General features: G+C 43.4%; 1 protein-coding gene across 9 annotated transcripts in view; it reads right to left on the bottom strand.

Annotated features, from left to right (window-relative positions):
- Window positions 1-23,164, bottom strand: part of ank3b (ankyrin 3b) — an 813,000-nt gene that overhangs the window by 4,793 nt on the left and 785,043 nt on the right. For all 9 annotated transcript variants that reach the window (XM_078565894.1, XM_078565900.1, XM_078565892.1 and 6 more), the window contains 5 exons: window positions 18,105-18,248; window positions 13,363-14,026; window positions 10,338-10,764; window positions 2,049-2,132; window positions 1,781-1,912 (listed from right to left, as the gene is read on the bottom strand). In XM_078565894.1, the coding sequence (XP_078422020.1) occupies window positions 1,781-1,912; window positions 2,049-2,132; window positions 10,338-10,764; window positions 13,363-14,026; window positions 18,105-18,248 (1,451 nt within the window). The remainder of the gene's footprint in view (window positions 1-1,780; window positions 1,913-2,048; window positions 2,133-10,337; window positions 10,765-13,362; window positions 14,027-18,104; window positions 18,249-23,164) is intronic.

Below are 23,164 nucleotides of genomic sequence, written 5' to 3'. Positions count from 1 at the left end.
CACTGCACTTTCAAAAGAAACCTCCACCTTAAAGCTTTAAAACGTGTTAGTATGATGAGTCAATAGTGTTTAAGTAGTTGTTTTTAAAAATTTTGCCATGATTTATGCCCCACACGAACAGGTCATACAGGTGGCAAGAGAAAGGCCCTGTAAGAAATGTCATCAACAAATCAGTGCCAGAAAGAAAGCTCAGTGAGAGGAAAACCAAAAAAGGTCAACCAGTGTTAGAAGAATCACCGCACAACGTGAAAATCTGAATCAAGGCATCTACAGTAATCAGGTCCAGCTTTACTCCTGCAAATATTAAGTTCCATCATTGCCATGAATGGTGTAAACAAACGTGAGCCTGTATAAAGAATAACTCAATTATCTACGTCCCAACGTTCATCAGCAAATTCCCAACACTTTGGAGAATGCCAGCTGATTAAGGCATAAATTCCACATCAAGATCAGGATGAGCAGCAGTTTATTTTTGCAGTGTTGGAAATCCGTCGAGCAGACATTAAAAAGATCTCGACCAGCTCGTGTGCAAAGCATAAGAAGATTTAAGCTGAAGCCAGGCAAGCTTTTCTAGACTTGACTGATGTGGCAGAAGCAGGTGCATCACAAGATAAGTGAGCTGAGGCCCTCACTGCAGGAAGCACTTTTAGTCTCAGGACATCACAGCAAAAAAAGTCCACTCCACTCAGTTTGAAAATAATTTCACACACAGCAGAATTAACAATTAGCTGCAAAACACTTAAAAGGGCCAGTTCCCATAATAATACTACCCTTACCCCAACCCCATCAAACTAATATTTCAGGTGAATGACTATTTTGCAAAAACAAAGCACAGGAATGGAGAACTGTGTCCATGGAAAACCTAAGACTCAAAAACCTGAATTAACCGGAATTCTTTTCTATGCAAATGTGAGCATTGGATAAACAGCGTACAATCTCATTTGCAGAATATAACTTGGGGTCAAACAGCATCGGATCTACCTATTAACACGGAACCAAAACAGGACGGCAGGATTCAGCAACAAGAACCGGTTCACTCACAGATTCTGCAAGATTCACCAGTTAATTCAAAGATTCAGCAAAATAACTGGTTAACTGAGAGGCTCAGCAACACTAACTAGTTAACTAAAAGTCTCAGCAATACTGAATGGTTAAAATTCCTTAATTGAGGCAATCTATAATAATGCAACTCCAAGTTCTTGTCTACACAGTTCAGCATGATTGTGAGTTCTTCCATTATTATATTGTTTATATTATTTAATTTCCAAAGCCTGTGCCGGTTTGCAATCAATTTATGGAACAGTTGACAGTTTTGCTTCTAAGTACGTGCTTAGGACAAAAGATAACGAATTTGGCAAAAATTGCAGGGCTACGGGGAAAAAACAGGGGAGTGGGACTAATTGGATAGCTTTTTCAATGAGCCAACCTGGGTACGATGGGCCGAATGACCTCTTTCTATACTATTCTATGACAAACTTGAACATTTTTCACTCCTACTCCTCAGGCATTGGCACAAATAAGGAGAATTCGACTCTCAGTCCACTAGCATCCTCCACTTGTAACGTTTTCAACCTCTGCCAAATTAAGTGCTCTTCAGCACTGACGGAATGGTTACTAATTCAGTGAGGGAGATGAAGAGGAGAGGTGGACTATTTTGGAGTTAAGACCACTGTGCCCACCCCCACCCATGTCTCCTGCAAAGCAGATTACTCATCGCCAATTTATCACAGCTAATAATTAATTCTACCATCATTCTCTCTTTTGTTAAACAGCTGCAAACCTCCTGTCCCATGGCACCACTTCCAAAGTAGCCAGTGCCCTCCTCAGCACCGCGTCCTACCCTGTGAAGTTCATCATCCTCACGCTCCTTGCCTGGAGGCAAAACAAGCCGACTCACCACTGTCCGGGTCACCTAGGGGAAAGGTGATGGAATTGGAAGGAAATTCAAAGATTAAAGAGAAACTGTGCTTGGTGCTTTAAGCCCCAAACCTTGCACACAGCTCAATGAGGAGAACATTTAACAAGCAGATAAAGCTGGTCAGCATTACTTTTCTGGTGATAACATTTCCATCGTCGTCGGTGAACTGCTCTTGCGTGACCGTCTCTCCGGGAACTTTCTTTGCGTCCTCTCCCTAAAGGGTGCATTACGTGAAAATTAAGGCGCGTTTTTTTTTAACAATGGGACATAACACAGCATTGCAGCTCCGCACACCCACGACATCCCTGTCTGCCTAGAGTATGGTCAGTATTCTACTTAATCGGCAATCTTTTGTTTAAATGCAGTTTTTGGTACTGGGTTTGCCCAACTCGCCAGGAAGTAAGAGATTAATCACCAGGGCACTGCAGTGAGCAATAAGCAGGAGAAAATGGTCGTTAAAAATTGTGCTTACAAAAAAAATGTTCTTTCAACACTTTTCTTTATTAGTTCCAAAAATATCAGGCATGGGGAGAAATAAACTTTTTGATCAAAAGTTAAGGATCTTCCACTTGGTTCATGAAGCGTCTATTCATTTTCTGATTGGTGTGTGAAGGCAGTGCCTCATTAATGTGGGCGTATTGGGGGACCAATAGCAGGCGCTGGGCTAGGTTACATGACGATATCTTGAGGGTCACGTCCAACCAGAGTTGGCAACTCCGACCTCGTCGAACTTTGTTCAGCACCTCTCCCTGTCACATGGCCATAGACAGCTTGATTTGTACTTCATGCTGACTGGTTACCCTGGCTCCTCTGAGTCTATGGGCCAGCCTAGGTGAAAAAGGCACCTTGGGAGTAAACAGTGCTTAGAGCAGCAGCAGCAGGCTGTCACAATAATGAAGTCCAGTAATGGAGATGGAATTACTTTTTAAAACAGGTACATTCAGTCTGGCTGCAGTGCGACTAAGTGTAGGACCTTTGGATGCAGTACTTTAAGTTTTTGAATCTCAGTGTGAGCACAATAATTAAATTTTCTTTTATTTGAGTGTTTTTTTTGTAATTTAAAAATTGTCTGGGGGAAAGGTAACTTTGGGTTCCGGACTGCTCACCCCACTCATCAGGCCCGGGAGGCAGACCCCCTCCTGCTCCTCCTCCTCTCCGACTTGGAGGCTCCTGCCCCCACAACCCCCCCGACCCCTTTCCCAGTCCTGGGTGACCCTGTTAGCCCCATCTCAGTCTGAAAGATGTCCCTCCACTCATCCACTTCCCCTGGCCATGCAACCCCTGCCCCTTCCCCATCTTCTTTCGAGGATGTGGAGATTTCATCTCAGTCAAGGCTCCATGAGCTTGCACAGATAGTCGAGCCATAATAATCTTGGTTCTAAGTCCATTTCCAGGTTCTTCAGTCACTCTCCTCTGTGACTTACAGTGGATGTGAACTAGAAGGCCTGTGAAAATTCAGGGTCCTTAACATTACTGTTATGGTGATTGTACTGTTAAGGGTAAACAGTTGGAGGGCATGAGTTGATTAAATATCTTGAGCACATATAAAGAGGGTCTGCTGGGACGCTGAGTGGAGTAGGTAGGACGCAGAGATCCGTAATGTTGCATTTTGTAAATATAGGAACTATCAAGTAAAAGTCTTGTGTGTAGTTTCATACTTCACCATCTAGCTTGGAATCCAGTTATCACTTACAAATGGAACAATCTTGTGCTCCCAAAAAAAACAAGTTGCACTTATAAATAATGTGTCTTGGCATATCCTGAGAAGATCCAAAGTACTTTGCAATCTATGGATTATTTCTGCAGTGCATTACTGTTCTTATGTCAACAACAACTTTGTTATGATGTCATGCATTAATCCAAGGAGTGGATTTGCACAGAACTCAAGATAATTATTCATACAGCTCATACAAAACCAGGTTATTACAGACTGTCAACATCACAAAAAAGTTGCTCTGTACATTTTGGAAAGTAGTTTCATTTTCAAACTCACAAGGCAAGCAGAAGTAATCTGAAAATCAGAAAAAGAGCATTAACAGGAGAGGCACAGGAGTCAGATTCTGCATCAAGCTTCAGTGTGGAGCTTTCGTTCATCTTGTTTTTTTAAATTAATGTCACAGCCAAAAAAAAGCCACAGTGTGAGATAAGGTTTACACACCATCCAAAGCAAGAACACAACAGCAGTCAGAGCATGTTTTCTGTTTGATGTACAGTTTGATGGACTACACAGCCAACCCCGTTATAGAGTGGGAGAGCCACGACTTCCACCTTCTCCTTTCCATCTTTTACACACTATGGTACATCATCAATTGCATGGTCCCAGCACGTTGCCTCGGTGGCTGGGGCAGCACATGGGGAATGGTATGTGCGTGTGGCCCATGAATTTTGCATCCATTTATTTTAGAATCCATGCATGTGCCTGAAGCACACTCCCTCCAGACAACGCCACACCAAGGGGTGACAATGCCAATGTGCCAAGTGTGTGAAATTAGGATTTATTTTCCTGTCAACCCTTGCAATTTGTTTCCTCGTGCACATTTTTCTTAAATTTCGTCAGGGAGGCGACGGGACGAGACCAGGAAAGTCTCAGGATTTTTGCTAAGCTCATGAGCTCTCATGGTGAGACAGGTCTGTCAGATAATTGACACTTTCTGCACCTTGAAGAGATTATATTCATAATTACCTCTGGTATTGGCAGAGATTTGGTTTTGATTATTGCCTCTATCATTGATTTAGCAACATGTTTGAATTGGGATGGAAATAAAAACAGAAAATGCTGGCAATACTCAGCGGGTCTGGCAGAATCTGTGGAGAGAGAAACACAGTTAATATTTCAGGTCTGTGGCCTTTCATCAGAATGTCTGGTGAAAGGTCACGACCTGAAACATTAACTCCCATAATAAAACACACAAAGGCACATACACACAGACATACTGACTCGCATTCACACCTATACTAATACACGCCCACACCCATATTAAAACACACACACACACAGACATACATACTGACATATCCACACCCACACTAAAACATACACACAGCCACACTGACACTCACACCTATACTAACACATACCCACACTAAAACACAGGGACACGCACACACGGCCATACTGGCCTACATTCACATCTATACTAATACACACACACCCCCCCATATTAAAACACACACAGGCACATACACAGAGACACACTGACACACATTCACACCAATACTAATACACACCCATATTAAAACACACACAGACAGACACACACAGACAGACACACCAGCACACTGACACAGACAGACACACCAGCACACTGACACAGACAGACACACCAGCACACTGACACAGACAGACACACCTGCACACTGACACAGACAGACACACCTGCACACTGACACACACACACCCCTACAGTGGCAGACATACACACAATGAGACACACACACCCACACACACAAACATTCACATACCCAGACACACACACCCACACATACAGACACACCCACACTGATAGGCATACACATACCCACACAGACACCCACAGACAGACACACACACACACCCACCAACACATACAAACACACCAACCCACACACCCACCCACACAGACACCCACACTAAAAGCACGCTGACACACCCACAAATACACAGATCCACACTGACACACATATCCACACTAATACACCCACACTGACCACCCATACTAACGAATATCCACACCCATGCTAAAAGCACACTGACATACCCACACTGACACATACATGCACACACACAACCACACTGACACGTATATTGACAAACACGCTTTCTCTTTTATTCACTCCAGCAACACTGAATAATTGTGTCTCATGGATCTATTTGATCATTTCAAACTATACTTACACTGTTAACCTTCAAACCTGTTCCTAACTGGGGATTTATTTACCCACCCTACTTTTGAGTTAATCAGTGGAGCAGCGGCTCCCAGTAAATGTGTTCTACCAATCCTGATCTTTTAGTGAGACAAAGTCCATGGTTGTACAAAATGTGCGTGATTTGTGGAAGGATTTGGCTCAAAAATAAAATATTTCTTGCTCTACGCTAGCTCGTGCTCCAACATATAACAACTTCTGTTCTATACCTAATATCAACTCAGCTCTTGGGGCAATGTCACAGAATGCAAACTAGCATCCTTTAAAGAAAAGGAAGCAGATAGGTAAACTGATTAAGGCAGTAAGTGCGTGAGAGCTGGAGAGGGTCAGAATCCACCCACGGTCTGTACAGAGCTGAAGGATGGCATTCAGGGCAATACGTAGGTGTGATTGATAAGTTGTTCCCAATCTTCCTGAACTTTAGGGGGAATGGCTAGTGAGCACTCAGGCTGCCCCTAGTGATCAACAGAGGATAAGCATGTCTGAAGTAAGGGCAAGAACAGGCTGTCTCGTCCACAATGCCTAAAGTAGTCAAATATCTGGGCAACCCTCACTGCCTAAACTCATATTTGAAGACTGGCTGGTTGCTTTAGGTACCAGAGAGTGCCTGTCACAGTAGGAAATTCAGTAAAAGAAGAATGAAGTTGAAAAAATTGATGAAAAAAGGAAAGCAGGAGCATCAACAGGTACAACTGAAAAACGCTCAGTGAAAAGATAAAATTGTAATTTAAAAGCAAAATACTGCGGATGCTGGAAATCTGAAACAAAGACAAAAATAGCGGGAAAAACTCAGCAGGTCTGACAGCATCTGCAGAGAGGAACACAGTTAACGTTTCGAGTCTGATGAAGAGTCATCCGGACTCGAGACGTTAACTGTCTTCCTCTCCGCAGACGCTGTCAGACCTGCTGAGTTTTTCCAGCTATTTTTGTCTTTGTTTAAAATTGTAATTTAATGCACTGGTCACATCAATGAGCAAGAAATTAGGAAAATGTTCATCAAACCGACAGATCTCATGAAAGACATGCTCAAAAGCCCAAAACACAGAAAACTGGAGAATGCCAAGCAGGAACACAGCAAATATTTGCAGTCCAAAACTTTCTCCAAGCAAGGTCAAACTCAGAGGACTGGATACCTTCAGAATCACCCTGCGGCGCGTCACCCTGGTAGTAATAATCTCTTCCTCATCCGAGCTATTCTCGCCTTCCCCAAGTTCCTGATTGATGCATTTTAGCACATTTTGTTATGAGATGGCATGTAACATGATAGCCAACATGGATAGATGTAGTTGCTTTAAGCCAGTGGGGTCTACCTAGCATGTCACCACTTATCACTGACAGGTCATTAGGCACTGGGTGTTTGTAAGGTGTGGCATGAGGTTTGCTTCATTTGATGCCTGCAGTCGCTATTTAATAGCTCCTTCAAAAGAGTGGCCTATATAGGAGCAGCCAAAGCTGAGAAAACTGAGGCACTGTTTTGGCAATCACTCGTAAGGCAACTCAATAATAATCTCAAATCAATATATTTTACAATTTTAACCGTTCCTTTAAGTTGAAGCTTTTATCTCTGATGCTCTCTTTTGGGGGCAGGGCAGGGAGTGCGGGTGGTTTCTTTAGGTAAAGGTACCTGTCCCCTTCCATTTAAAGTGTTAACTGGAATATTTTTACTCCTCAGGTTTCACGAGAAAACTTCAACATGTTTTGGAAGAAAAACGCTGATAATCATTGAATTGGGGAATTAGGATTTACACTCAACTTCACTTGTCATCAGGCACAGTTTTCGCCATATTTCAAACTGTGGGTTCATTAAGATGATGGCTAACAAACTAAATAACGTGAAGAGAGGGAATGTGACCAAATTAAGACCTTTAATGCATCACAAAGATGTTCAAGTTAAAATCTTTCCTGTTGTCCCACAATCTGAATTGGATACATACGCCAATCTGAAGCTCTGTGCTCAAGGACAAACACACACGGCTTTGTCCATTTAATTTCAAACCGAGTCCTTGCTGCAGATGCCAGTGCAGATCATGGTGCCTCTGCATCATGGGAAAACACATGGCAGGTAAACCAGGTGTGGCTTTGAAACGCAGCACATTCCAAAAGATGAATTAATTCACTGTCGATGACAATGAAAAGCACAGGCAAATAATCCAGCCATTTTATTAGCGGATTATCCAAAGGTATCTTTCTATAGTCAAAGCATGGTTAGATACACCAGTAATTATTAAATGACCTAAGATTTAACTCTGTTCAAGTCCTAAACAATTCCCCAGGATTTCTAATGAAAAATTATTGACATTTTGTGGTAATGTCCATTCACTGTCCAGGACACAGGCCAGTGACTAGGGCAAAGGGGTTTGAATGGAGGAGGGGAATGCAGGAGTGAAAGGAGGAGTGGAGGAGCGAGGAAAGTGGGGTACCATTACATCAGTGTGCTATAAATGGAATTTAATTTAATAAACTCAATTTAATTCATAATTAATTAATCTTTTGGGATGTGCTGTTTCAAAACCACACTTGGCTTACCTGCCTGTGTTTTCCCATGATGCAATGGCACCATGACCTGCACTGATTTGACACTAATCTCTCTCGCTACTTTATTCCTCAGAATATTACATGAAGCGGTCACCTTGCAATTTGCTTTTAATATATCATCAAAGGCTTTCCTCTCACTCTGAACCAGTATTGCATCATCTTTCTGCTAGAGAATTATTTTTGCCTCCACTGGATAGTATTTATCAGGAGGGCAATGAAACTGGGCAGAAAGAACATAAGAACGAGGAGCAGGAGTAGGCAATTCAGCCCCTCGAGCCTGCCCCGCCATTCAATATGATCATTTTGGCCTCAACTCCAATTTCCCGCCCTCTCCCCATAACCTTTCAACCCGTTACTAATTAAAAATCTGTCCATCTCCTCCTCAAATTTATTCAGCTTCCCGGAATCCACTGCACTGAGGTAGTGAATTCCACAGATTCACGGCCCTTTGAGAAAAGTAATTCCTTCTCATCTCTGATTTAAATCTACCACCCCTTAGCCTAAAACTATGGCCTCTCGTTCAAGGGGAAACATCTGATCCACGTCTACATTGTCTATCCCCTTTAGCATCTTATATACCTCAAATAGATCTCCTCTCATCCTTCTAAACTCTAGTATGTATAGGCTTAAACAGCTCAATCTCTCCTCATAAGACAAGCCCCGCATCTCTGGAATCAATCTAGTGAACCTCATCTGAACCGCCTCCAATGCAACTACATCCTTCCTCAAATAAGGGGGCCAAAACTGTTCACAGTACTCCAGGTGTGGTCTCACCAATGCCTTGTGCAGTTGCAACAACACATCCCTATTTTTATAATCTATTCCTTTAGCAATAAATGCCAAAATTCCATTTGCCTTCCTTATTACCTGCATACTAGCTTTCAGTGATTCATGCACGAGGACACCCAGATCCCTCTGCACTGAAGCATTCTGAAGTTTCTCCCCATTTAAATAATAAGTCGCCTTTTTATTCTTCCGACCAAAATGGATAACCTCACACTTATCCACGTTAAACTCCATCTGCCAAACTTTGGCCCATTCGCCTAACCTGTCCATATCCATTTGTAAACTTCTTATTTCTTCATTGCAACTTACTTTCCCACCTATTTTGGTGTCATCTGCACATCTAGCTATAGTAACTTCTATCCCTGAATCCAAGTCATTAATATAGATTGTAAATAGTTGGGGCCCAAGGACCGAACCCTGTGGCACCCCACTAGTTACAGCTTGCCATCCAGAAAAAGACCCATTTATCCCAACTCTCTGCTTTCTGTTGGTTAGCCAATCCTCTATCCAAGCTAATATATTACCCCTAACTCCGTGTGATCTTATCTTGTGTATTAATCTTTTGTACAGCACCTTATCAAAGGCCTTCTGGAAGTCCAGATATACTACATCTACAGGATCTCCATTGTCCACTTTGCTTGTCACATCTTCAAAGAACTCTAGCAAATTAGTCAAACACTATTTACTCTTCATAAAACCATGCTGACTCTGATGGATTGCATTTTGACTTTTCAAATGCCCCATTACTACTTCCTTAATAATGGATTCCAACAATTTCCCAACGACAGATGTTAAACTAACTGGTCTTTAGTTTCCTACTTTCTGTCTCCCCCGCCTTTTTGAATAAGGGTGTTATATTAGCATTTTTCCAATCCACTGGAACCTTTCCAGAATCCAGGGAATTTTGGAATATTATAGCCAATGCTTCCACTATCTCCGCTGCCACTTCCTTTAAGACCCAGGGATGTAGGCCATCAGGTCCTGGGGACTTGTTACTCTTTAATCTATTTTGAAAGGGATTGTCTGGTATGATTGGTGAATAATGAAAGTACAAAAGAACCAATCGGAAGGAGCAAAATACAGATTCCTAACCAATGAGCAAGAGGAACACAGACTCAATGGTCCAAAAGGTAGACAAAACAGGAGTTTACCAATTAAAATATATCATTATACACATGAAGGAAAGTTACATTACCTGAGCTTTGTGTTCTGCTGGTAGAGAGCCATCGTCCCTGAAGCTCGATCCCGATTTAATGACCTCTGATGTAACCCAACTTGTTTTCTTCTCGCTGGTTAACAGAGGACCTCCGTGCTCCTCGGAACCCGGCCTCCTCGTGTCCGCCAGGTCTTTCTGCAATTCTGTCATGGGCTCTGCCTGTTCTGTAATTAGCACCGAACGCTTCTGGACCTTTCCATTCAGTGTTTTTCTGTCATGTGTTGTTACAGGCACATCATCAGCTGCCTCCTGAATCAAAGGCCCCAATGTTGCATGGCTCGACTCTCTTTGATGTTCCAACCTATGTACATCATGGTCCCCATTCTCCTCAGGCTTTAAAACCTGTCCTTTCATATGAAACACAATGGACCCAGCAAGATCATTCTTGATTCGCTGTTCTTGGAGACTGCAAAATATGAACATAATGATAAAATGTCCTTTTGATATGGAGCAGTGCAACATATTAGATAACTCCTGTTTCTTAAATTCTAGATTCCTAATGTAAGACATTACATCTGCATTGATGTTCTATTTCTTTTGAGGAAAAATTAACTCTTGAGTTGTGGGCATCACTGTTAAGGTAACCATTTAGTGTCCATGCTAGTTGTGCAGAAAAGACGATGCTGATCTTTCTTTTTGAATCACAGGGTAGCAGTTTAATACAACTGAGTGGCTTGCTAGGCCACTTCAGAAGGCAGTTAAGTGTCAACCACTTTAGTGTGGGACTAGAATCACACTTTGGCCAGACCAGGCAAGGAAGGCAAGTTTCCTTCCCTTAAGGACATTAGTGAACCAGGTGAGTTTTTATGATTCATGGTCACGATTAGTTATACCAGCTTTTTCATTTCCAGAATTTTTAAAATTCAAATTCCTTAACTGCCAGGCAAGATTTGGACCTGTGTTCTCTGGAAACTAGTCCAGTAACATGACCATTACAGTACTGCACTTCTTACAACTTCCAATCTACACCTAATATACAAGACTTTCCATGTGTAACATCCAATTCTTGTATTCTATAACCATGAGAGCAATCAGCCGTCCTTCTGGTACGAATGGGGAATCTGTGGGAAATTTAACGAGTTAACATGTCTAAATTTTAAGTAAGAGAAATGCATACCAGTAATTTGGGTGCAGAGGTCAGAGCAGCCAAGTCCCCATTGCAGCCCTGGCTACTGGGAACGCTAAAGGATATAATGTACCTTGTAGGCTGCACTCACACCGGAGCCTGTGGATCCACACCACACTCATGTAGACATATCTCAACGGTTCATGAAACTAAAGGCGTATCTTTTCCCCATCAAATAAAGACCACTGCTTTGAGTGCTTTGGAATCTGGTTCCTGTCATTGCTGTTGTTCCCCTCCTCTAGTTGGTACAGAGTAGTTAGCCCTTCTATATCTTGCTGAGGTGGCTCGCTCTTCTTACTGCCAGGCTAGACCAGAGGCATGTGGGCTGAGGGTTGTTAACAAGCGACTTGCTCAAGGTGTGCTCTCACAGGCACATTTATGCATAGCTACAGCATATAAATCTATAATATTTTAAAGATCTTAATTTCTATTGTCATACTTTTGCCACCTTCTGTGTCAACTCTTTCTATTTTAAAATTCAATGTCCACATTGAAAATGGAAACTGCTTCTGTAAAGGTATCACACTGTCATTACATCCTCCCACCACCGGTGGCACTGAGGCACCTCAGCTTTGTCTCCAAGCTCCTCAGCCTGTACTGCAGGCAATCTGATCCTACACTCCACCAATCCGACTTCGCTGCTTCACAGACTGCCTGAAGTTTCGTTTTATAAAAATAAGGCCAGGGCTTATGACTTTTAAAAATGAGAGCTGAATTACATCAATATGCCTGATTGTATTCCCCAAGAAACCCCCAGCCCCCACCACCAAACACCACTTTTCAGGACAGCACTCAACTTCCAGCGTGTGCAGTGTAAATCTGTGATGTATGTCAGTGCTGGGGAATAGAAAACTCTCTGTTTCAGTCAATCCCTGTATCTGCATCAAACACCCCCAAGATCAGGGATGGCATGGTCAGATGTAGAAGACTCAGTATATTATCATTGGGCAACTCCAAGAGCAAAGGCTGTAGCACATTGGGGAAGTGGGGGGGTGGGAGGGGTGTGTGCGGGGGAGAAAGGCTGGCCTAAAGGGCATCCCTCAGCCATGCTGTAAAAATGGGCCAAAGTCCCAATCTCAGAAGAAAACCAGATCCTTCTACAGGCCCAATGTAGCAGTCCTAGAGTCACAAAGGCACAGAAGGAGAACATTCAGCCCATCCAATCCAATGTGTCTCACAATAGAAATCCTTTATGGCCTTTTTGCCAAGGCTACCATTCATGTTTTGTGCTTGCACCATGGACTCTCACCCTGTAGGAACTGGATAAAGACTATTTCAATTTGTTTCACAGCAAGTGCAGAAAGGAACTGAATTCCATCAGTCAGAAGCACTCCCCCCCCTCTAAGTCAGAAGGTTGAGGCTTTAAGTTTGAAAGCAAATATTTAACCATAAGATCTTGGGCATCAGATTCAGTTTGGTATTGAGGGACTGCTGTGCTGTCAGAGATGTTTTCTTTCAGGTGAGACTTTAAAATGAGGTCCAGTATGCCCTCTCTGGTGGGTAAAAAAGATGGTCCTATTTCAAAAAAGATCAGAGAAGTTCTCTCTTGCCTCCTGAAAATATTTATCCCCCAAACAACATCACTAAAGTAGATTTTCTGGTTATTATCACATTGCTGTTTTTGGGAGCTTTGTGTAAATTGGCTAACCCGTTTCCCACACTAAAACAATGATTACAATTGAAAAGTATGTCATTTGCTACAAATCACCCTGAGATGTTCTGGGGTCATTAGTAGGTGTTATTTAATGCTAGTCTGTCTTTACTTAGACTCATCCTTAGGTTTAAGGAATGGGAGTACAGTGTGCTCACACAATGCATCACTCAGTTCTCATCTCAATACACCCCAGTATCTTTAAGAGCAGTGAATATCCCACTTACTTGCCGTTATCATCATCCAGATTATCAATGCTTAAGTTGCAGCTTCTTGGGGTTGGTGGTTCTACATCAACACTGGATGCGTCGCTGTGCCAACCTGGAACTGTAAAAAATTCTCTCTGGGAATTATGAGCATGGTGAAGATTCTGAACTTCTTCCTTTGTCACCTCCACATCATCTGACCCTTCGGACCCTGGCCCCGGCTGAACAACCTCGAGGGCTTCTATTTTGAACTCTCCAAGCTCCTCAGTGTCAGGCGTGTCACCTCTTTCCTCTTGCTGAACTTGGGTGGAAGCGGCCTTTTGTCCGGCCGTATGTTCCTCCTCCAGTGACTGATTGTGCTCCCCCGGCGGTATTTTACTGGAAGCAACACGGTCGGTGCTGTTCTCTGTGACCTGAAGATCAGACTCACACACGGTGCCCACTGGCTCATTCACCTGCCCCTGCCCTGAAGCGATCCCTTCAGTGCCAGTGACTTCCAGTGACATTTCCTCGGCATTTACGACAGGCAGAGCTGCTTTTGGAGCTAAGGCTGGTTCATAGGGACTTGTGGGGAATGATTCTACACTAGAAAAATTACTAAAATAATCGTCACATCGGAGAGGGGTGGGTGGCAAATAACACAATCCAGCAGGTGTCAGCAGCTCCGTTTGGATGGAAGGGTAACCTGAGTGAGTAAAACACAATGGCACGAGCTACAGATAACATGCACTAACACATCACAGGAACATGACAGGTAATGATATCACAGCATGAAACCACTCAATGTAGATGGGTAAATGTTACTGTGAAATATACAATGGATTGATCAATGAGGGGCTAATATAAAATACATATAGCACTTCCATCAGGCAGTTTCATTGCAATCAACCATCCGACTCTTACAAATTGGTTTCTTTGCAGATGAGAAATCCCATCAATGAGATTTAATTTTATTAAATTATTGATCCGAACTGGCAGTGTGATTACTTGAAATGAATACCACGGCAGGCTTAGTTAACAAATGATCAGACATTCTCCACTAGCCAATGAACTAGAGGCCATGTTAATTGTGCTTTCCCTGCCCCTCTGTACAAACGTAATGAAAGGTGCAGTTGGACAGTCAGTCTTAGGTTGATGTACGATTATTTTGGGTGCTCATCAATGCAAAGGTGGTCACGAAACTCAAATGCACTGAGAGAGTACTATGGCCTTGAGGTGAGAGGTCCCTCCCACATGCTGTCTCATACCGGTTTGGCTTCCAAGAATGTAGTATCAATCAATACGGAATTCTAATTCATGGTTTCTAACGAGCTTTATAGTTTTTATTTTCCCAAAGCCTCACTACCAAAATAAAATTAATCTGAAGTTGACTGTTGTGTATTCTTCAGGATTCAATGTCAGAGGCTTGTTTTTTTTTATTCTTTGATGGGATGTGGGTGTCGCAGGCAAGGCCAGTATTTGTTGCCCATCACTAATTGCCCTTGAACTGAGTGCCTTGCTAGGCCATTTCAGAGCACAGTTAAGAGCCAACCACTGGAGTCACATGTGGGATTTTATTTCCCTAAAGGGCATGAGTGAACCAGAAGGGTTTTTACAACAATCAACGATTGTTTCATGGTCACCATTACTGAGACTAGCTTTCAATTCTAAATTTAATTAATTGAATTTAAATTTCACCAGCTGCTGTGGTGGGATTTGAACCCATGTCCACAGAGCATTAGCCTGGGCCTCTCGATTACCAGTCCAATGACACTATGCCACCATCTCCCTGTTCTGTTCTATTTTTCAGTTCTGTTTTTATGAGCCTGATAAACAATGATAAACAAAAAAACAGCGGGCAAAGAAATGTTAAGCTCCATGCTGGTGGCAAATGTACAAAAGTGGGCAACCCCACGGAAAGTTCCAATTTTCTGGCCGTTAAAAAAATGCTGTCTGTTGAATTTTTCTATTGAGTGCTCAATCCATCCACTAGGTTAGTTCACTTGGCAGCTCAGGCTTTTGAGAATGAAGTACTCCCCACATTGCATCACAAATTCATTGGTGCATTCATATTGATCTAATGGGTTGGGTGGTTCTGGATGGACTGATTGAGAAAGGCAGAGTCTTCATTTAAAGGGCAGCTGCTGGAAATTTTCTGCTCCATAGCAATGGATTTGGTGCAAGGGGACTAGTAACAGTGGGAAAGGGCTGACTGTGATGTAAGGCAAGCCCTCAACGCCCACCATTCTGCAACACAGACCTCTTGTTCCAGGCAAAGCTACCTCATTAGTGACAGTAGCTATGTGCCTGAGGACGCTGTTCAGCAGTGTTGTTGTTGTGCTATTCCCTTCCACAAGGCCTCTGACCAACATCCCCACTATACTGTCAATTTATTTCTTAGCCAATTTTCATGAGTCTGTCTTGGCTCAGGCTAGCACTGGGGACAGCTGAAAAGGCATCACGGGCCTTGCATGTGAGCCGCCATGCCCATATTGTGATTGGCTGACGGGAGATGCCTACTTTTGGCATCTTCTTCCATACTCAATGCCCCACGTGTTCCTGGGTACGAGTGTGGCCACATGAAGTTGCCTGCTTCGCCTCTGATGGTGGCATAGTGTCATTGGACTTGCAGTAGAGTATTCAGCAGCTGGCCTGCAAAACTGTTAGCCCCGACTCTGCATTAGCCCATCAATTCTGTCTAGTTTACATCTGCCTTATTCACCTTCCTCCTAACTGCAGCTCACTAGTTGTCCCATGACTAGTGTCTCTCCCCTTCTCATTGGCTGGCCAAGTTGTATGGGAGAGAATAACCCTGATTTTGGGTCACATAATGAAATGGCAAAATTATTGGGGGGAGTTTTAACTTGATATGCCTGGAGGAAAACAGGCAGGCCTTAAGCACCTACCCATGTACCTAACTTCTTCCTCTTCTATAATGTCGCCTTTCGGTGATATCTGAAGACATGGCATCAGGATCCGTTTGTAAACTGGCATCAAGGATACTCCATGCCTTCACCCCACCATTGGCAGCCATGCTTTCAGCCATCTAGGCCCTACGGTCTGGAGTTCTTTCTCTAAACCTTTACATTTCTCTCTCTCTTTTATCTTTTAAGACCCTTCTTGTTTTAATCATCCATCCCGATTAAATCTTTTTTTGGTTCGGTGTCAGTTTTTTGCCTGATTAGGTTTCTGTGAAGGGCCTTGAACATTGGTTCTCTGTTAAAGAAGCTGCACTGTTGTTGGCAAATTACTTCCATAGTTTACTCGAACACTTCACACAATGCTTAAATGGAGGCACTTGGAGCTATATGTTCTCCAGTTAATGTCTAGTTTCCAATGCCCAGGTATTTTTCCATATTATGGTGCCCATGGTTTACACTGTCCCATAAATAACTGGGTACTAGTTAAAGAAACGATTAGTAAATTAACATGGCCCATCATTCGTCTTGGCCTTTAAACCAACATTTTGGATAAGTCCTCAGATTTGCAAACCATAGACAACATATAGGCCTACATATAAACCATAGACAACACATAGGCCTACACATAAACCATAGACAACATATAGGCCTACACATAAACCATAGACAACATATAGGCCTACACATAAACCATAGACAACATATAGGCCTACACATAAACCATAGACAACATATGGGCCTACACATAAACCATAGACAACATATGGGCCTACATGTTCTAGGACGACTGGAAACAATGAGGAGCTGACAGCAAGACAAGGAGGGAGATGCAAAAGGAAGTTTCTATGAGAAGATTTCAGGTGCAGTGGATTTTGTTGATCATAATGACTGCAGTGAGGGGGGAGAATTTGGTGAACTTGAGCACGATTACACAGATAAGCATACTGATTAAAAGGAAACGAGATAGAAAATGATTTGAAATGATCAACATTGTATTAGTTTGTAGACAAAGAAATAATAATCATACAATCAAAACTGTATTTCAACATGAAGGGGCCAATATAAAAATTAGGGAATGGGAAGGACTGGAATGGGATTAGGAGTGGCACAATAAATGAAATCCAATTTACTCATTAGCAGGAGGAGCACAATCAGCAGAGCTTCCCAAAGTCAGCAGAGAGAACGGCAGAGATAGTCGGATCTTGGCACAGGAGAGGGGTGCCGGGCAGGTTCAGAGAGGACGAGTGACAAAGTGCAGAAGAAGAGGCTACAACGGAGAAGCTCGATCTGTGTAAAACAATCGTAAGATAACTGAAACATCAGGAATAAAGGCCAAAAAGGCAAGGGAACTGGCATTTTGCACTTACTAACTTACTGACCACTAGATCACAATTGCAATCTGGATTTAATTTTGGTGCCTTCTGGTCAGAGCTCTACATGCTGGGAGTGTATGCAAAGAGCGGAGTTGTGGAGATTGGTGCATCCACAGTATTTCCCGGTTTGGCAATTGAACAAGTGGAAACTTCTGCTGGGTCCACTGTTCTCTGTGTCGAAACTCTCATTACATGCTGCCAGCAGGAAGCTCTGCACCAGCAACTTAATGTTGTGAGATCGATATTACAGCACATAAATGCATAGTAAATACAACGCAACAGAATAAATTCCAGCTAAAGTGAGGTTCTGAGCTTCAGTATCAACAATCAGTTTTTCAAAGCATTACTGGGGTTTTAATGCTATCTTTATCTTGCATCTATTTTGCAGTTGGGGCTATCGCCAAAGGCTGAAAGGGTTCAAGAAACATGGATTGACCAACACTTTACATTAACCACTCTTCAAACAGGAGAGAAAAGATAGTAAAGTTACCGTCTGACTGGTCCAAGAAAACACAGCTATCGTCAGCAAAACTTCTTGTGCCAGAAACATTGCCATAGTCAAATATTGGGCCTTCTAGTAAAGTCACAATGTCCATTCGGTTAATCTTTTTGAGGACTTTGCTTAAGGCATCAGCTGCAGAAAGAAAGGTATGTTAACCGTGTACCAAGATCCAAAACACTCAGTCATGAGCAGCGCTGCATTTCTAATAGTTAACCGGACTAGATTCATTCTGAAAGGCAGCACTTCCATGTGGTGAACAGCCCATCAATATACTCATCTTCTCACCAGGGTCATACTGCAAATCTTCTCTTTAAATAAATTAGACCTTTACTTCAGCAGGATAATCTTCTAAAGGGCCCCCAATGACCAGCCTTTAAAATGAAGTGTGCTTATGTTCTGATAAAGGATCATAATGATCACAAAACCAGATTTCTGCCCAGCAAATTAGTTGGAAATGGATTGGTTGGGGAACCCAGGACAAAAGGCAGATTTTAAAATCAAAGTTAGACCATTTAAGAATGCAAGCAGGAATATTTCTTTAGAACCTGTTTCAAAAAGCTGCCAATGTTGGGTCAAGACTGAGATTGGTAGATTTTATTAGGAAAGGTCAGGAAGGATAATGAGCTAAGGTGGGTAAATTATGGAATACTGTCCACTTGCCCGGGTAAGTGTAGCACCAACAACACTCAAGAAACTTGACACCATCCAGTACAGCTACAACACTGGCATCTACCCAACAATGTGGAAAATTGCCCAGGTATGTCCTGTACACAAAAAGCAGGACAAATCCAAACTGGCCAATTACGGCCCCATCAGTCTACTCTCCATCATCAGTAAAGTAATGGAAGGGGTCATCAATAGTGCTATCAAACAGCACTTGTTTAGCCATAACCTGCTCACTGACGCTCAGTTTGGGTTCCGCCAGGGTCACTCAGCTCCTGACTTCATTACAGCCTTGCTTCAAACATGGACAGAAGAGCTGAGCTCCTGAGGCGAGGTGAGAGTGACTGCCCTTGACATCAAAGCAGCGTTTGACTGAGTGTGACATCAAGGAGGCCTGGAAGTCAATGGGAATAGGGTAAAAATATCCACTGGTTGGAGTCATACCTAGCACAAAGGAAGATGGTTGTGGTTGTTGGAGGTCAGTCATCTCAGTTCCAGGTCATCACTGCAGGAGCTCCTTGAGGTAGTGTCCTCAGCCCAACCATCTTCAGCTGCTGCATCAATGACCTACCTTCCCTCATAAAGTTAAATTGGGGATGTTTGCTGATGATTGTACAATATTCAGCACCATTCGCAACTTCTCAGATACTGAAGCAGTCAATGTCCAAATGCAGCAAGACCTGGACAATATCCAGGCTTGGGCTGACAATTGGCAAGTAACATTCGCGCCACACAAGTGTCAGGCAATGACCATCTCCAACAAGAGAGAATCCAACCATCGCCCCTTGCTATTCAACGGCATTACCATCACTGAATCCCCCACTGTCAACATCATGGGAGTTACCATTGACCAGAAACTGAACTGGATTAGACATATAAATACTGTGGCTACAAGAGCAGTCTGAGGCTAGGAATCCTGTGATGAGTAATTCACCTCCTGACTCCCCAAAGCCTGTCCACCATCTACAAGGCACAAGTCAGGAGTGTGATGGAATACTCCTCACTTGCCTGGATGAGAGCAGCTCCCACAACACTCTAGAAGCTTTACACCATCCAGGACATAGCAGCCCGCTTGATTGGCACCACATCCACAAACTTTCATTCCCTCAACCACCGACGAACAGTAGCAACAGTGTGTACCATCTACAAGATGCACTGCAGAAACTCACCAAGGCTCCTTAGACAGCACCTTCCAAACTCATGACCGCTACCATCTAGAAGCACAAGGGCAGCAGATAAATGGGAACACCACCACTTGGAAGTTCCCCTCCAAGCCACTCACCATCCTGACTTGGAAATATATCGCTGGTCCTTCACTGTCACTGGGTCAAATTCCTGGAACTCCCTCCCTAACAGCACTATGGGTGTACCTACACTGCAGGGACTGCAACGGTTCAAGTAGGAAGCTCACCACCACCTTCTCAAGGGCAATTAAGGATGGGCAATAAACGCTGGCCTAGCCAGTGATGCCCACATTCCATAAATGAATAAAAAAGTTATGATATAGATCAGTCATGATCTAATAAGTTCAAGGGACTGAATTACTGCCTCATGTTCCTATTTCTCACGATAGTTGTTTTATACAGAGAGTATATCATCCTGTAATTCTTGAATGTGTCAGTTGGGGACCCAAAAGTTATACAAAACACTGTCTGAAACTCTTTTTCATCCACCATTTCCTGAAATACTTTTCGCCCAAAATTACATATTTCACAAGAACATGATTATAGTTATCCAGTTAACTGCACTCTAACTCCTTCATTAGTATTTTTACATCAAGGCCCAAACTTTTTCCAAAAGCCTGGGCCTTATCTTGGACTTGATATTTTTGCTCAGGCCTGTAACCCTTTGACATTCAACCAGCAAAACTGATTAAGACAATGTGTTTTCTTTTAGACATGTGACAGAGTACAGTATGGTGTGCGTGTGTGTCATAGCACTGGGATCCGTGTGTGAGCACGGTGTGGGGTGGTGTGTGTGTGTGCCAGCATGGGCTGCATGTGAGAAGGCGAGGGACACAGAAGACTATTGATTACAAACCTGTTGCAGCTTTTATCGTGCTCGACACATTTCAGAAAGTGCATGAAGCCATTGTAATTGTAATTCTCATTGTAATGCAGTTTATTCTTCATAACAATTATTTTCGATTTGAGGTAAACAGTCTCTGCTTTTTTTCATTCTTTCATGGGATGTTGAACATTGCTGGCTGGGCCAGCATTTATTGCCAAACCCCTAATTGCCCTTGAGAAGGTGGTGGTGGGCTGCCTTCTTGAACTGCTGCAACGCTAATAGGAAGGGAGTTCCAGGATTTTGACCCAGTGACAGTGAAGGAACGGTGATATATTTCCAAGTCAGGATGGTGAGTGGCTTGGAGGGGAATTTCCAGGTGGTGGTGTTCCCATCTATCTGCTGCCCTTGTCCATCTAGATGGTAATGATCGTGGCTTTGGAAGCTGCTGTTGGAGGAGCCTTGATGAGTTGCTGCAGTGTATCTTGTAAATGGTACACACTGCTGCTGTTGTGCCATGGTGATGGAGGGAATGAATGTTGAAGATAGTGGATGTGGTGCCAGTCAAGCGGGCTGCTTTGTCCCAGATAGTATTAAGCTTCTTGAGTGTTGTGGGAGCTGCACTCATCCAGACAAGTGGGGAGTATTCCATCTGAGTTGTGCCGTGTAGATGATGGACAAGGCTATGGGGAGTCAGGAGGTGAGTTACTCATCACAGGATTCCTAGCCTCTGACCTGCCCTTGTAGCCACTGTATTTATATGGATAGTCCAGTTCAGCTTCTGGTCAATGGTAACTCCCATGATGTCGATAGTGGGGGATTCAGTGATGGTAATGCCATTGAACATCAAAAGGTGATGGTTGGATTCTCACTTGTTGGAGATGGTCATTGCCTGACATTTGTGTGGCCGCAATGTTACTTGCTACTTGGCAGCCCAAGCCTGGATATTGTCCAGGTCTTGCTACATTTGGGCATGGACTGCTTCAGTATCTGAGAAGTCGCGAATAGTGCTGAACATTGTGCAAACATTAGCGAACATCCCCACTTCTGACCTTATGATGGAAGGAAGGTCATTTATGAAGCTGCTGAAGATGGTTGGGCTGAGGACACTACCCTGAGGAACTTCTGCAGTGATGTTCTGCAGCTGAGATGACTGACCCCCAACGATCACAACCATCTTCCTTTGTGCTAGGTATGACTCCAACCAGTGGAGAGTTTGCCCCCCAATTGACTCCAGTTTCGCTAGGGCTCCTTGATGCCACACTCGGTCAAATGCTACCTTGATATCAAGGGCAGTCACTCTCACCCCACCTCTGGAGCTCATCTCTTTTGTTTATGTTTGAACCAAGGCTGTAATGAGGTCAGGAGCTGAGTGGCCCTGGCAGAACCCAAACTGTGCATCAGTGAGCAGGTTATTACTAAGCAAATGCCGCTTGATAGTACTGTTGATGACCCCTTCCATTACTGCATGTGTACATGGACTGCTTCAGTATCTAAGGAGTCACGAATGGTGCTGAACATTGTGCAAACATCAGCAAATATCCTCATTTCTGACCTCATGATGGAGCAGCTAAAGATGGTTGGCCCTAGGACACTATGCTAAGGAACTCCTGGAGCAATGCCCTGGGTTGAGATGATTGACCTCCAACAACCATAACTTTGTGTTTGCTATGGCTCCAACCAATGGAGAGTTTTCCCTGATTCCCATTGACTCCGGTTTTGCTAGGGCTCCTTGATTCAGACTTGGTCAAATGCTCGCTTGAGGTCGAGTGCAATCATTCATACCTCACCTCTTGAATTCGGCTCTTTGATCCATGTTTAGACCAAGGCTGTAATGAGATAAGATGCTGACTGGCCCTGGCAGAGCCCAAACATTTCGAGTCCAATGTGACCCTTCTTCGGAACTGGGCAGAAGCCAGTTTTGAAGAGTTGTATTGAACCTGAAACGTTAACTCTGATTTTCTCTCCACAGATGCTGCCAGACCTGCTGAACATTTCCAGCACTTTCTCCTCTTATTTCAGATTTCCAACATTGGCAGTGTATTGCTTTTATTTTAGGTGAGCAGGTTATTGCTGTGTAAAAGGCACTTGATTGCATCGTGACAACACTGTAGATCACCTTACTGATGATCGAAAGTAGACTGATGGGGCAGTAATTGGCCAGGTTGGATTTGTCCTACTCTTTGTGTACAGGACATGCCTGGGTAATTTACCACATAGCCAGGTAGGTGCCAGTGTTGTAGCTGTACTGGAACAGCTTGGCTAGGGGCACGGCAAGTTCTGGAGCACAAATCTTCAGTACTATTGCCGGAATGTTGTCAGGGCCCATAGGCTTTGCAGTATCCAGTGCCTTCAGCCTTTTCTTGATATCACGTGGC

Source organism: Cetorhinus maximus, chromosome 20, assembly GCF_964194155.1.
Source record: "Cetorhinus maximus chromosome 20, sCetMax3.hap1.1, whole genome shotgun sequence".
Lineage (NCBI taxonomy): Eukaryota > Metazoa > Chordata > Chondrichthyes > Lamniformes > Cetorhinidae > Cetorhinus > Cetorhinus maximus.
Note: the sequence above shows the minus strand (reverse complement) of the source record. Positions and strands in the feature narration are given on the sequence as shown.